Raw genomic sequence first — 12,393 nt, 5'->3', positions numbered from 1 at the left:
GCGTCATCCGGGGCCGGGTCAGATTTCTCCCACAGCTGTAGGAAGCTCTGCAAACTCCTCCTCCTCCCCTCCCCCCCCCCCCCACGCTTCCTGCACCCATCACTCCTCAGCTGCAGGGGGAGGGGTCACTATACAGGGAATTGCTCCCCCGTCTGTCCAATCCCTGTGCATCGACCCCCTCATACCCAGACCTGCCCACTGAGCCTCACTTCCCTCGCCCGGACCCAGAACCCCACCCTACTGAGCCCCAGCCAGCTGCCCTTGAATCCCAACCCCACTGAGCTCCAGTCCCCCGCATCTGGACACCCCCACTGAGCCCCCCTGCTGAGCTCTATCCCCCCACTCAGCCCCTCTCCCCCCCCCCCCCCCCCCCGAGTCCCAACCACCTTCACCTGGACCCCCCTGCAGAGTCCCATTACCTTTGCACCCAGAATCCCCCAACAAGCCCCTGTTCATCCATATGTCTCCCCGCACCTGGATCACCCACTGACCTGCCCACACCTAGATTGCCCTACATAGAATCCTCTCAACCCGCGCCTGGATCCCCCCAAGCTAAGTCCCTCTGTACTCGGATCCTGCCTTGCTGAGCCTGCCTGCCCACACCTGGTGCACCTGGCACAGGGGCAGGGCCCTGGGGTGTTTCTGGGACCAGCTCCATCCTTGCACTGTGTCGGGGTTGGGTGCAGCCTCACCGCTGAGTCCGTGTCCCAGGGGGAAGCTGCACAGTGATCTCCCACCTCTGTGCAACCAGTGGCCTGTGCTCTCCAATGCTATGCTGGAGCCTCCACATTTATTTGACGAAATTTGCAGAATTTTAAAATATTGTGCGTGAAATTTTTAATTTTTTGGCGCAGAATATCCTCAGGAGTATATAATAGACTTTAGGACAGACATTTCAGTGCTGCTATTTTGAGTCAGAGCATTGCATTTGTGTGGCTGTTTCCTCCAGACTCCCTTTCACATCCTCTCCAGTCTTTACTTTATGTACACCTGCCACCCAGTTCAGCCATGTACCTGTGACTGCACTGCTGCCATTGGTCTGCTCTTTAATTAGCTAAACATTTAGTTTCCAAAAACCAGAGAATTAAAACAATTTGAAAATGTCCGTCGTTCTGAAGCTTTCAGTGTGGTGACTTGCTGTGCAGAAGGATGTCTCTGTAGATGTAAACTGACAGTTCAGGGTTTGATCAGCATCCAGTGTTCTGCGGAGGAGGTTTTCAAAGGCGCAAATGGGAGTTCAGTGCTTACCTGCCCTTTGGGCCTTTGAAAAGCTCCCTCTGTAAATTCTTACGTAACGAAGTGTAGAAGGTGCTGCTGCAACTCCTTGCTTATCCCTTGTGACACTGCTCCCAATAACCATAATAGCGGGGGTAGGGATGGGGGTGGTGGTGCATGGGTGCCATGACTTTCTGTGCTAAATGAATTCTTTGCAATCATAGAATCATAGAATATCAGGGTTGGAAGGGACCTCAGGAGGTCATCTAGTCCAACCCCCTGCTCAAAAGCAGGACCCATACCCAATCATTCATCTCTGTACATTTTATAATAAACTAAGGATGTGTATGTGGAATGATGTCAAGATCATGTCTAATCTAAGATCATGTCTGGCTTTTTATGGAATGTTTTAGAAATAATTCTGTAAAATTCATGAGACTAAAGATATTTTATAACTTTCTCTTTTTTGCTGGAGATAAATAACATTTGCAATACAAAATCTTTACTTGTATTCTGTCTTCATAATTTATCTCTGTGAGCTGATTGGTTAGACGTTTCTAAGTGTCATTGTGATGATTTAAAATGTAATGAAGCTTAATGCTAGCTGTTTAAAAAGTGACTTTCAAATTCCAACCCTGTTAGGTTTGGGGTAATATAATTACTCTTTATTTACATAGGTTTTTTTCCCTTCCTTTTTGCTAAAGGTGTTTCCACATCTAGTGAATGTGTCTTCTTCACTGATTGCAGAGTAAAGCTAGGCTCCCCTTTGCTTAGCACTCTAGCACCTTATCTACGCCAGGTACTGAGCACATCTTTTCTGTTGCCCTCCCAGTCCCTTTAATCTGTGAAACAAGAAGCTGAATTTGGGAATCAAATTCTTATCCAAAGTATGGCCACACTTACATTCCATTTTGCTTGTTATCACTGGCTTATATCCATGCTTCTAATTCCAGTACTACATAGAATTTGTGATGCCGGTCCCCACAGCATCTGGATGCACCACTTGATCGCTCAGCTAGTTAATATGTATGCTACCTTCTATATTGGGCAGTAAAATCACTGACCATCTCCACTACAACCTAAAGACACTTAATCACATGTGCCTTGAAGGCCCTCCATCATGAAAAATCAGAGGAAGATTGTACCGTAGGTAAAGGCCAAATACTGAAAATGCACTGCTACTAGTCCTAAAGAGTTTGGTCTCTGGGGTAATGCCAGCAGAAACACCCCAGCTGAACCTTAATGGCCATGACAGGACACAGAGGGAAATGGTTTCTTAAGTAATGAGTGGTTTAGAAATTGCTTTTAATCGTACTGGACATGATGCAGGTAAAGATCTGTTAACGAGAGGTGTCGTTTGTTCTCCTGATCAGGAAGCACGTCGTTTGGCCTTTTCAGTAATTTGAATGGTGCAGGGAAAGATGACTTTTCTGAATTTGATAACCTTCGGAATTCCAAAAAGACAGGTACGGATCAAATGAATGCTTGGCAAACGGGCAGTTTTGTTGGTAATCTTAGGAACAGGTTTTTAAACCAACTGTTAATCTTTTTATGACAGAAACAAGATACACCTTTCACAGTGGAAAAGTTTAAACTGGGGAGTAGGTAGAACTTGTTGCAATTGTTGCAGATAATGTAGCAATAAAAGTCAGTTGTTACCGCCATGTAGCCGGACCTCCGTGTAGCTCAGGCTATACAGTTTCATCCTGTAACCCCTGCACTGAGCACAATGACTTACGCTTAATTAAACCGTATCTTCCGCACGTGTTTTCGGTGTGAGTCATGGTGACTGGGTGAAGGCCGTGAAAGGAGGCAAGGAAACAAAGTAACCTGAGAGATGGTTTGTCAAATAGACATGCAAACACTTGTATTCAACAATAGTGGAAGAATTACTGAAAGTCCACTCATGTGGAAGTTTGTATTTCACTTAATGAAAATGAAACTGCTAGTCTTCAAAAATGTAAATGCTTTGAGACTCTGTACCTCTTTATAAGGGGCACCTTCTGTAAGATTGGTGACGTAGCTCAGCGTTGGTCCAGGTCCCCCTTTTAAAAGAAATCGGGCAATTGAGAAATGGCTAACACTGAATGAAAAAATATACCAAGATGGTAGTTCAGAGGCCACAGTCCTGATGCTTATGAATATCTTCTCCATAGAGGCTATTAATTCGTGTCTATATCACAGCACACTAAAGAAGGATGTCAAGGTCAGTTGGGTAGAAGCGTTGTTTATATTACACTGCAGTTGTAATTCTGCTGTTCTACACTTTTGTGGGATACTTAGGATTTAATGACAGGTTTCAGAGTAGCAGCCGTGTTAGTCTGTATCCGCAAAAAGAAAAGGAGGACTTGTGGCACCTTAGAGACTAACAAATTTGTTTGAGCATAAGCTTTCGTGAGCTACAGCTCACTTCTTTTCTTTTCTTCTTTTCACCTCCTTTTCTTTTTAGGATTTAATATATTTAACAACCTGCTAAAAGTGTAAAACATACTTGGCAATTTAAACAAAATTATAGTATAAAATCAGATTCAAGAGTATATTTTTAGTAATAGAATGAAATCACTTGCTTCCTTCATCAGCCTTTTTTTTGTCTTGCATGATTATAATACATTGTGAACAGCCAGATCGCTGGTTTTAGTAAATTGTAGCATTTAACATTGTGAACCTAACAGATTGTTCTTGACTTTTTGTTACAGCTGAGTCGGGTTCCACTTTGTCATCCCAGCATAGTGGTACAACAAGTCCTGATCTCTTTGATTCTCAGCCCACGAACATGACATCAAGCAAACAAAGTGCAGCTCGGAAAACCCCCGAATCTTTCTTGGGGCCCAATGCAGCTTTGGTGAATCTGGATTCATTGGTGTCTAAGCCACCACAACCTGTTCCATCATTGAATCCATTCTTAGCTCCAGGTACGGCTCAGTACATCCCTTTCCAATACATAACTTTGTTTAATCTTGTCTTCCAAATTTGTTCTTGTAGAAGAAACCCTGCTCACCTCTGGTGCACATAGCTCAATCTAAGTCTTGTACTTCCTGTTTTGCTTGCCATGCTAGACTACTTTTTCCAGCAGGACTTGCTCTGTTGCAATTAGGAGGGAGAGGCAGCATGGTCTTGTGGAAAGGTCATGGATTGATACATGGAAGGACTTGGGTTCTATTCCTGGCTCTGCTGTGTTATCTTGGGGGCAGGGGCAGTGACTTCAACTCTCATGATTATTTACTGTTTATATTACTGTAGCACCTACGAGCCCCATTCATGAACTAGGACCCCATTGTGCTAGGTGTTATACAAAAACAGAACAAAAAGACAGTCCCTGCTCCTAAGAGTTTACAATCCAGGTATATAATACAACAGACAACAAATGTGGGAATACAAAGAAACAATGGGTCCATATTGTTTAAATAGAGAAGACAGGCATAGGACAGGGAAGCGGTAGAACACACAAGCATAGTGAATAATGTGATGGCAACAAATGGCATGGTAGTTCCATAATTTTTTTTTTGCCTGTTTCCCCTCAAACATCTTGTTTGTTTATATCAGACGCTCTTTGAGGCTGGGAATTTTGTACTCTGAGTTTGTATGCTGCCCAGTCCAGTGGGGCCCCTATCTTGGCTCGTGCCTAGGCACTCCTGTTACACAAATAATAAATTCTAGTGCCCTCCTTTATTGTTTGTATCATCCTAAGCCCTAATAATTGCTTCCTATTCTTAGTCTAGTCCTGTTGGGCTGGATCCTGAGAGAAACTATCCACTTCAGTGGGAGTTGCACATGTTGAGCAGGCATTGGCTAGCCATGTGTGCATTGTTCCTCTCAAACGTGAACATAAATGCTAAAAATAATATATTCAATCAAAAGTATTAAAAGCTGCTATATTAAAACATGGAAGAGCTATAGTAAATAGAGATGAAGGCATACTAAATATACTCCATCCCCTGCGAGGTGAAGGTGGCACCCTTTGTAGGAGACATTAGATATTACTTGTGATACTATGCTGGATCCTAAAGGCAAAGACGAAGTGAGCATCAATTCAAGTTGTGTTTAGATATTAACTTCTAGAGAACATGCTTCTTTCTCTGCCGTTTCTACTGGTGTAGAACTCCACCCAGCTTGTTCCAGCAAGGCATACTCAATATTGTTCTGGGCCGGTCCTTGCTGATTATAGTCAGTGTTCTTTTAAAAACAAAAATAAAAAAGATGAGTGTGTTATGAAATCATTTTGAAATATAGTCCACAGTTCTGGAGCATTGATTGTTGGTATAATCTGCATGCTGCTCATCACCCCCCACCTAACAAAAGAAAAACAAAACCAAACAAAAAACCCCACCGAAAGCCTGGACTCTTTCGTGCAGAATATACCTGTGGCCCTCTTAATTCTGAATTGCATTAAAATATCAAAATATATTGTACTGTTAAAGCCCTCTAGGGAGCTCTGAGTGCACACCAGCAGGGTTTACGCAGACCAATTAATGCACAACACATTAATGCACTTCCAAAATCACAAGCTGTTTGGTTCCAAAGTGCCCAACGCACTTTTGAAAATGGGACTTAGAAACTTGGATTGCTTCAGCCCAGGTCTACACTATAGACTTAAGTCAGTATAACTGCGTCTCTCAGGGATGTAAAAAATCCACACCTCTGAGCAAAGCATTTAGACTGACTTAACTCCTGGCGTAGACAGTGCTACGTCAATGGGAGGGCATCTCGCATCGACAGAGGTCCCGCCTTCGTGGAGGTGGATTAACTATGCCAATGAGAGAAGCTCTCCTCTTGGCGTACAGTAGAACCTCAAAGATACGAACACCACAGTTCCAGACTGACCAGTCAACCAGACACCATGTGAAACCGGCCGTAACCAATCAGGCAGCAGCGGAGACACACACACAAAAGCAAATATTGTACTGTGCCTGTGTTGCATTTTAAAGGTAGCCAGATCTGAGCTGCCTGTCCCCACCCCTACCCCTAACTGCACGCACGGGGCACCCACTTACAGCTAGGAGTTGAAGATGCTGAGATTCGCAGGCAAAACTGAGAGTCCCCGCTGCCAGCCCAAGGGAGCCAGAGCAGCACTGGGGTCTGCACTGCTTTCCTGTAAGTTTTGGGTACTGTTTTCACACCCCCTCCCCTGGCTGGGGGGAGGTTGGGAGGCTGTTTTTGCATGTGTCCACCCCCTCCCCCCCCCCAGGAGGGGGACATGCTGTTTTCACCTTCAGCCCACCCCCACCCCACTCGGGAGGAGGACAAACTTGCCCTGCAAGAAGTTGCCTGCAGGGAAGCTGCCTAGCTGCCTCTGGAACCTGGCCCGAAGTGTGACCTGCTGGAGCTGTGTTTTGTTCAGAGTTACGAACGTTTCTGAGTTATGGACAACCTTCCTTCCCGAGCGTCTGTTGCAGTAGTGTTGTCGCGGAAGTGCTGTGGCGGCCGGATTTGAAGTGTAGACCTGACCATAAGCTCTCCTGAAGATTTCACCACTAGCCTCTCACTACAAAATCTGTTTTTGTCTTCAGTCTCTCCCCCCAGCCCTGGCACCGTTCTTCAGGCAATTTTATTGACGACATGGGAAATAACGGTTTTCATTAATGCTGCCAGCAGTACCAGAGTGCAAACAAACTGTGTTAAGGGGAGGCGAAGCCTGGTTGTGCTCACTCCAGTCCACACTTCAGTAGGATATGGCGGTGCCATAAATAGGTCGTCCCCTCAGCTGATCAAAAAGAAACCCTTGGAAACTAATCTGCCATTGTAGTTCTCCTGCAAAAAGGCCTGTACTGTAGTAGCATTTATGACTCTTTATGGTAAAGACTAAGTGGTGTTGCCACGGTAAACAAATAGAAGAAAACGCTTACTTTAGTATCTTTCTGTGCACTGAAACTTCTGTACGTGGTAACCTGCTGTGCGTTAAGATTATTTAAAATGCTGGTCATTTGTCTTCAATATTTTTTTAAAAATATTTGTTTATGAAATTCCTTAAAATATTGGGGAAAACAGAATCATGAACAATGGTTCTGAGCAGCTTAGCACTATTCAGCTGTCATATCTGTCATTAGCAGTTGCTAGAAAAAGTTTATTCGGGTTCACTGGGCCATCCAAATAAGTCTAAACATCTATGGCATAAAGAATGTATAGTGTTGGCAGTGGTTCAAAGACTTCAAATGCTGGGAAAGTTCTTTGCTTTTTCCAGCTTGACTGTAATTCGGAAACTGCTTGTTTACATTATGAATTCCTGACAGATCTCAGAGCCAAATACCTGAACAGCTTCTAAACTGAGTGAAATGGCTGAAATCTTGGGAGGAGAGGGAGGGAGAACAAATGTACAGTAGCCGAAGTGCAATAAACTAATAAAAATAACCTGTAATTATCTGTTGCAATATATCATCAGAATGTCATGTTCAGGCACACTCCTGATTGATGAATTCAGAATCTGTTTGTACAGCTCGTCTTACAGAAGACTACCCATCGGTGTTGTGGTATTCTGCTGGCATTCTTAAAGATATAGTGGGACAAATTATAATTATATATCCACTGAAGTAAATGGAATTTGTGCCACTGAGAGAGACATGTGGTCCAGTATGTCAATGGTATTGAAAATCTCTTTTACATTAGAAGTGTTTGTTCTTTCGGGGTGGTTGTTTTTTTTTCCGAGGGAAGGGGAAGGGCAGTATTATCTGTAAATATACATGGCATGCCTGCAAAACCTTGACCTTTCTGAAGCTGCATTCTTTTTTTCTCTCTCTTCAAACTAGGGACAGCTACAGCACCAACTCCAATCAACCCCTTCCAAGTGAATCAGCCCCAGCCCCTCACACTAAATCAGATGAGAGCAAGTCCCGTGATGGGCACAAGTCCTTCTTTTAATGCTGTGCCAGCAATGAGCATGGAGCCAATACCTCTGTCTTCCATGGCACCGGTGGCTGTGGGAATGGCGCCGTTACCAGCTATGGGCACCATGGCATCTATCACTCGAATGGGCCAGGGGATGAACATGAGCATTGCAGGATCAATGACCCAGCCTCTTCATAGTACGGGAATCCCTCCATCGGCATCCCAGCCCACAAATACAACTAACCCTTTCCTCCTATAAAAACCCAATCGAAGGAACTTTCTTTTCATAATGTTTCCAAGCTGAAGTCTTTGGGGAAAAACGAACAGGATCTGCTTGGACTGAATGGCGTGTAAGCGACTTGGAAGTAGATTTGCAGTTTACAGTTACGAACTTTGAAGAGTTGTCTATACTTACCAGTTAATCTAAATCTAGTCTTTGCTACAGACGGTACCTTACTTTGGCTTGTTGAGCATTACATGAAATGTTCAGACTTTTCACCAAAGTTAGATTATGCCCATTTTGTTACTTTGTTAACCATTTCAATACACTTTCTAGGGAGAACCTGCCATTTTAAACTCCATTTGCGATTTTGTAGATGTCAGATAATGTGCTGGATCCTAAAATTACTATTACCTACATCTGTCATTTCCCATGTTCATATGATAGACCTGAGACTGGGAGTGCTAGTGAATGTTTTTGCACATAACTATATACAGTTCTAGACTGTTGGTTCACCCATAGTCCTTATTCTTAGCAGAGGGCCCAGAAGTCTGGTTTTACGCATTAAACATTGCAACACAAAATCTCACCGCTTTCTGATCGGCAGTTTGACTGAGAAAGCAAGCTTGTCTCGAAAGGAAAAAAAAAAAAAAGCTGAAGAAAATTCTCAAGTTGTCAAGTATAACGTGTGCTGTTGTATGCAGTGTTGAATTGTACACTACTATCTAAGGATTATAAAGGAACTTCCCGTGAGTGGCATGCTGCACTCGTGCTAAATGAGTGTTCTGCTCTGTGCTTGTCCAGTAGTGACTTCGTTTGGAAGTGATTGTGTGTATTTTATTTTTATTTGACTTACAATGTGAGATGAAAGAAAAACAAAATACATCGGGACAACTTTGAATTCAGTTTCGTTGGGGCAAGCTTTAAAACTAATTCAGGCTTAACCTTGCTATATGCAGTTACTCTTGTATACTTTTGCACATATTTTGTTTTTAGTACAGTTTCATATTTGAGTCTGCAGAATAACCGAATAGTCTTTTTTTTTTCTAATTTTTATAATGTGGTTCTTATTTAACTGTCTAGGTTTGATAGACTTTTATCAGGTCAGGCTGAAAAATTGAGATATTGGCCAATGTCATTTTTATGGGTTAATGCCCTCCTTTTATTTATGGTTTTAGATCTTTGTTTCTGTAAAGAAAATGTAAAAGGGAAGATTAACACTAAAATATTTTATTTTTGAATTAAGACTTTATAATGACATTTAAAACAAATTCTCATGACTAATTACTTTTTAGAGGAAATGAATTTGAACATATTACTTAAGACTACGTTTAGAAAACACTAATGCTGCCTTTCCTTTAATTCACTCCCCATTTTCTCACGATTACCAAAATGGACAAACTTCAGCCTCTTTAAGAAAATCATGAGGCTGTTTTCCCTGTTGTAATCGTGACTTCTTGACATTTTAAAAATTCTAAGTCTATGAAAGTGACTCATGAATCTGACCAGCTGATGTTTTTAACTAATGGTGCACTCCATGCCAATGGCTGGTTCCATTGACAATTGTTAAGTTTGAACGATAGAGTTTTAACTCGCATGTCTTGGATTCATCAGCACTAAACAGTGCGCAGGTTTCAGTCAGTGTTACTGGCATAAACCTGGCCTTCTCTAAGATGGCAACATTTTAAAAGCTCTCTTTTCACATGGTATGCAAACATACACCAGGCACATTTAGGGGAATGTCCTAGAGCTTGTAACTTCAATTGAAGCATCTCTGCCTATGAACTGATGTACTTTTTGGTGGCCTTTCCCTGGATTACAAAAAAGCTGAAACAAATTAATGGCAGAACTCCACTTTCTGATGTAATTATACTAAGTGGATTGTAACAGCCCACATTAATGTGCCATATAAAGGAAGGACTGACAGGTGTGAAAGGAACTGGATTTGTATACTTTTGCCAGAGTAAAACTGGCTCAAAAACCAGCGTAACCAGCGTACAGTCACACATTTTAGATGTGTAGGTTGGAGTAGATCTCAGTGTATGGAAAGCTGAATGCATGGGTATTTCTATGCAGATTGTTCTATCCTCTTGTTGCTGTTGGGTTTACAAGTAGGTTTCAGAATATTAACCTGCTCATATTTTATGTAGGAGGAAAAATGACTGTCCACTCCCAGAAAATCTTCAAAAACCAATTGTCCGTGTTGTCTTTCAAAATAAGGAAAAAGACTTTTTGGATGTTATTAATCAGTAAAGGCCGGGCAGGGCATAATTCTTGCTAGCAGTAGGAACTCTTATGGGTTGTGATAGAAGCAAATGGAAAAAAAAAATTTCCAATTGGTCTAGGCAAGATTTACTCCATGTTGTTTTCAGTTTAATTTTCTCAGCTATGGAGTTAGTTCATTTGATATTTTCCCAGGCTTTCGGTCAGTCAGTTGCTTGTATGTGCCAAGTGTAGATGAGGGCAGCATCCATTCAGTCAACAGGTTCTGACTGCAACCTCTGAAAGACTTTAGATAGCTTCGTTTGGAGGCAGGATGGAGCTGGTCATATTTGTAATTCTTTTAAAATCATCTGCAGCTCAGAGTAATGAGCTACCCTCCTGGAGTGATAAAAATTTACTACGGACCTGGTAGGGAACTTACATGCTCTGGTTGAATAAAGCTGCCGAGTGGCAAATTGTAGCTTTTACCAGCCCGCTTTTGTAGGAGTGATACTACTTTTTACATACATTGCACAATACACCGTGGCCAGGCACACCGTCTGAGCAGTGACAAGCACGTCTCATGGTGCTGCAGAGCCCTCAGCCAAGGACGTTAACGCCCTTAAGATCCCCAGCCTGAAGTGTGTGTTGGGATACGAAATCACATAAAAATGAGACCACGCAGGTGGTTTGGTAAATATCTTTTTGTTTCTTCGATAGTAGGCATACCTGCGTCTGGAAAGATCTCATGCATACCGGTGGCTATAAACAGCGATGAAAGGTTGTTTTTGCCCTAGCCAATCAAAGCATCGGTTGTGTCTAGAATGTTAAATCCATTTCATGGTCACATTCTGAATAGTGATTAAACTGATTTTCTTTCTTTTTTTGATGGAGCACATCATGTGTACCTGATCTCATTCACACTCTCATTTCTCCAGACACCCCCCTCTCTACCCCCCGCCAGATAATACGGTGCTTTTGATTTAAACTGTTAGTATCCCAGAATAGCCTTACTGGTCAAATTGACCAAAGATAAATAGTGTTAATTATTTTGTAAAAGCATCTTGATATAATTTTAAGCCCAAAAATAAGCTCAGTTATTTATTCAGTTTTATACTATGTAAAAACTAAAATGTCTTGAGGGGACCGGGAAGGGAGACCATAGTGGGTTGTGCTGTTTACAGTCTCTTTGAAGTCCCATAGCTAAGACCGCTTTTGTTATCAATCTTCCCTTTACTGTTGCCGTTTCTAATGTGTACTGTATGTATTAATATTGCACAAATTGTGGAGAAATATACGGTTTATTTTTCACAGCAGAATCTCACAAAACTCGCTTCCTTTACAAGTGTTACAATTGAAATATTTACCAAACTGGTTTCATAATACTGGGAGCAGGCTGCTTTTTTGAATTTGTGCTGACTATTGACATTATTTACTGTATAAATATAATTTATCGTTTGTACTATTGCACCATAATGTTCCGTATCTTTGTGTCATTTTTTTCCCTAGCGATGTCACACAAATGTGATATTTAACAATGCCATCAGAACAGTGGAAAGACAAAGGGTTGTAGGCGACGGGTCAGAATTAAAATTGTATTGCTTATATCCTAGAGTTGCGTTCCTTTTCTGCTCAAGTGTAGCATTCGCATCCTATTTAAAAGGGATACGTTTTTAAAAGGATGTCATTTTAGGATGTGGTCCAGTATTCCTGGAAGGCAATGGGTTGGACCCGACCTTGAAAAGCCTAAGGTAAAAATCCAGATCCCAAGCTATATCTAACAACGGTTTAGAGCAGTGGTTCTCAAACTTTTGTGCTGGTGACCCCTTTCACGTAGCAAGCCTCTGAGTGTGACCCCCCCACAATAAATGAAAAATGCTTTTTTAATATATTTAACCCCATTATAAATGCTGGAGGCAAAGTGGGGTTTGGGGCGG

The 12,393-nt window shown here is 42.2% G+C and overlaps 1 protein-coding gene across 3 annotated transcripts in view; it reads left to right on the top strand.

The window, feature by feature from the left end:
* EPN2 (epsin 2) overlaps nucleotides 1–12,063 on the top strand; it is a 70,636-nt gene extending 58,573 nt beyond the window's left edge. For all 3 annotated transcript variants that reach the window (XM_048866701.2, XM_048866699.2, XM_048866700.2), the window contains exons 7-9: nucleotides 2,589–2,681; nucleotides 3,912–4,127; nucleotides 7,956–12,063. In XM_048866701.2, the coding sequence (XP_048722658.1) occupies nucleotides 2,589–2,681; nucleotides 3,912–4,127; nucleotides 7,956–8,293 (647 nt within the window). In that variant the 3' untranslated portion in view covers nucleotides 8,294–12,063. The remainder of the gene's footprint in view (nucleotides 1–2,588; nucleotides 2,682–3,911; nucleotides 4,128–7,955) is intronic.
* The last annotated feature ends 330 nt before the right edge of the window (nucleotides 12,064–12,393 follow it).

The sequence above is a fragment of the Caretta caretta genome, chromosome 10 (assembly GCF_965140235.1).
Source record: "Caretta caretta isolate rCarCar2 chromosome 10, rCarCar1.hap1, whole genome shotgun sequence".
Classification (NCBI taxonomy): Eukaryota; Metazoa; Chordata; order Testudines; family Cheloniidae; genus Caretta; species Caretta caretta.
The sequence above is the reverse complement of the archived record's forward strand: the minus strand, read 5'-3'. Positions and strand labels throughout refer to the sequence as shown.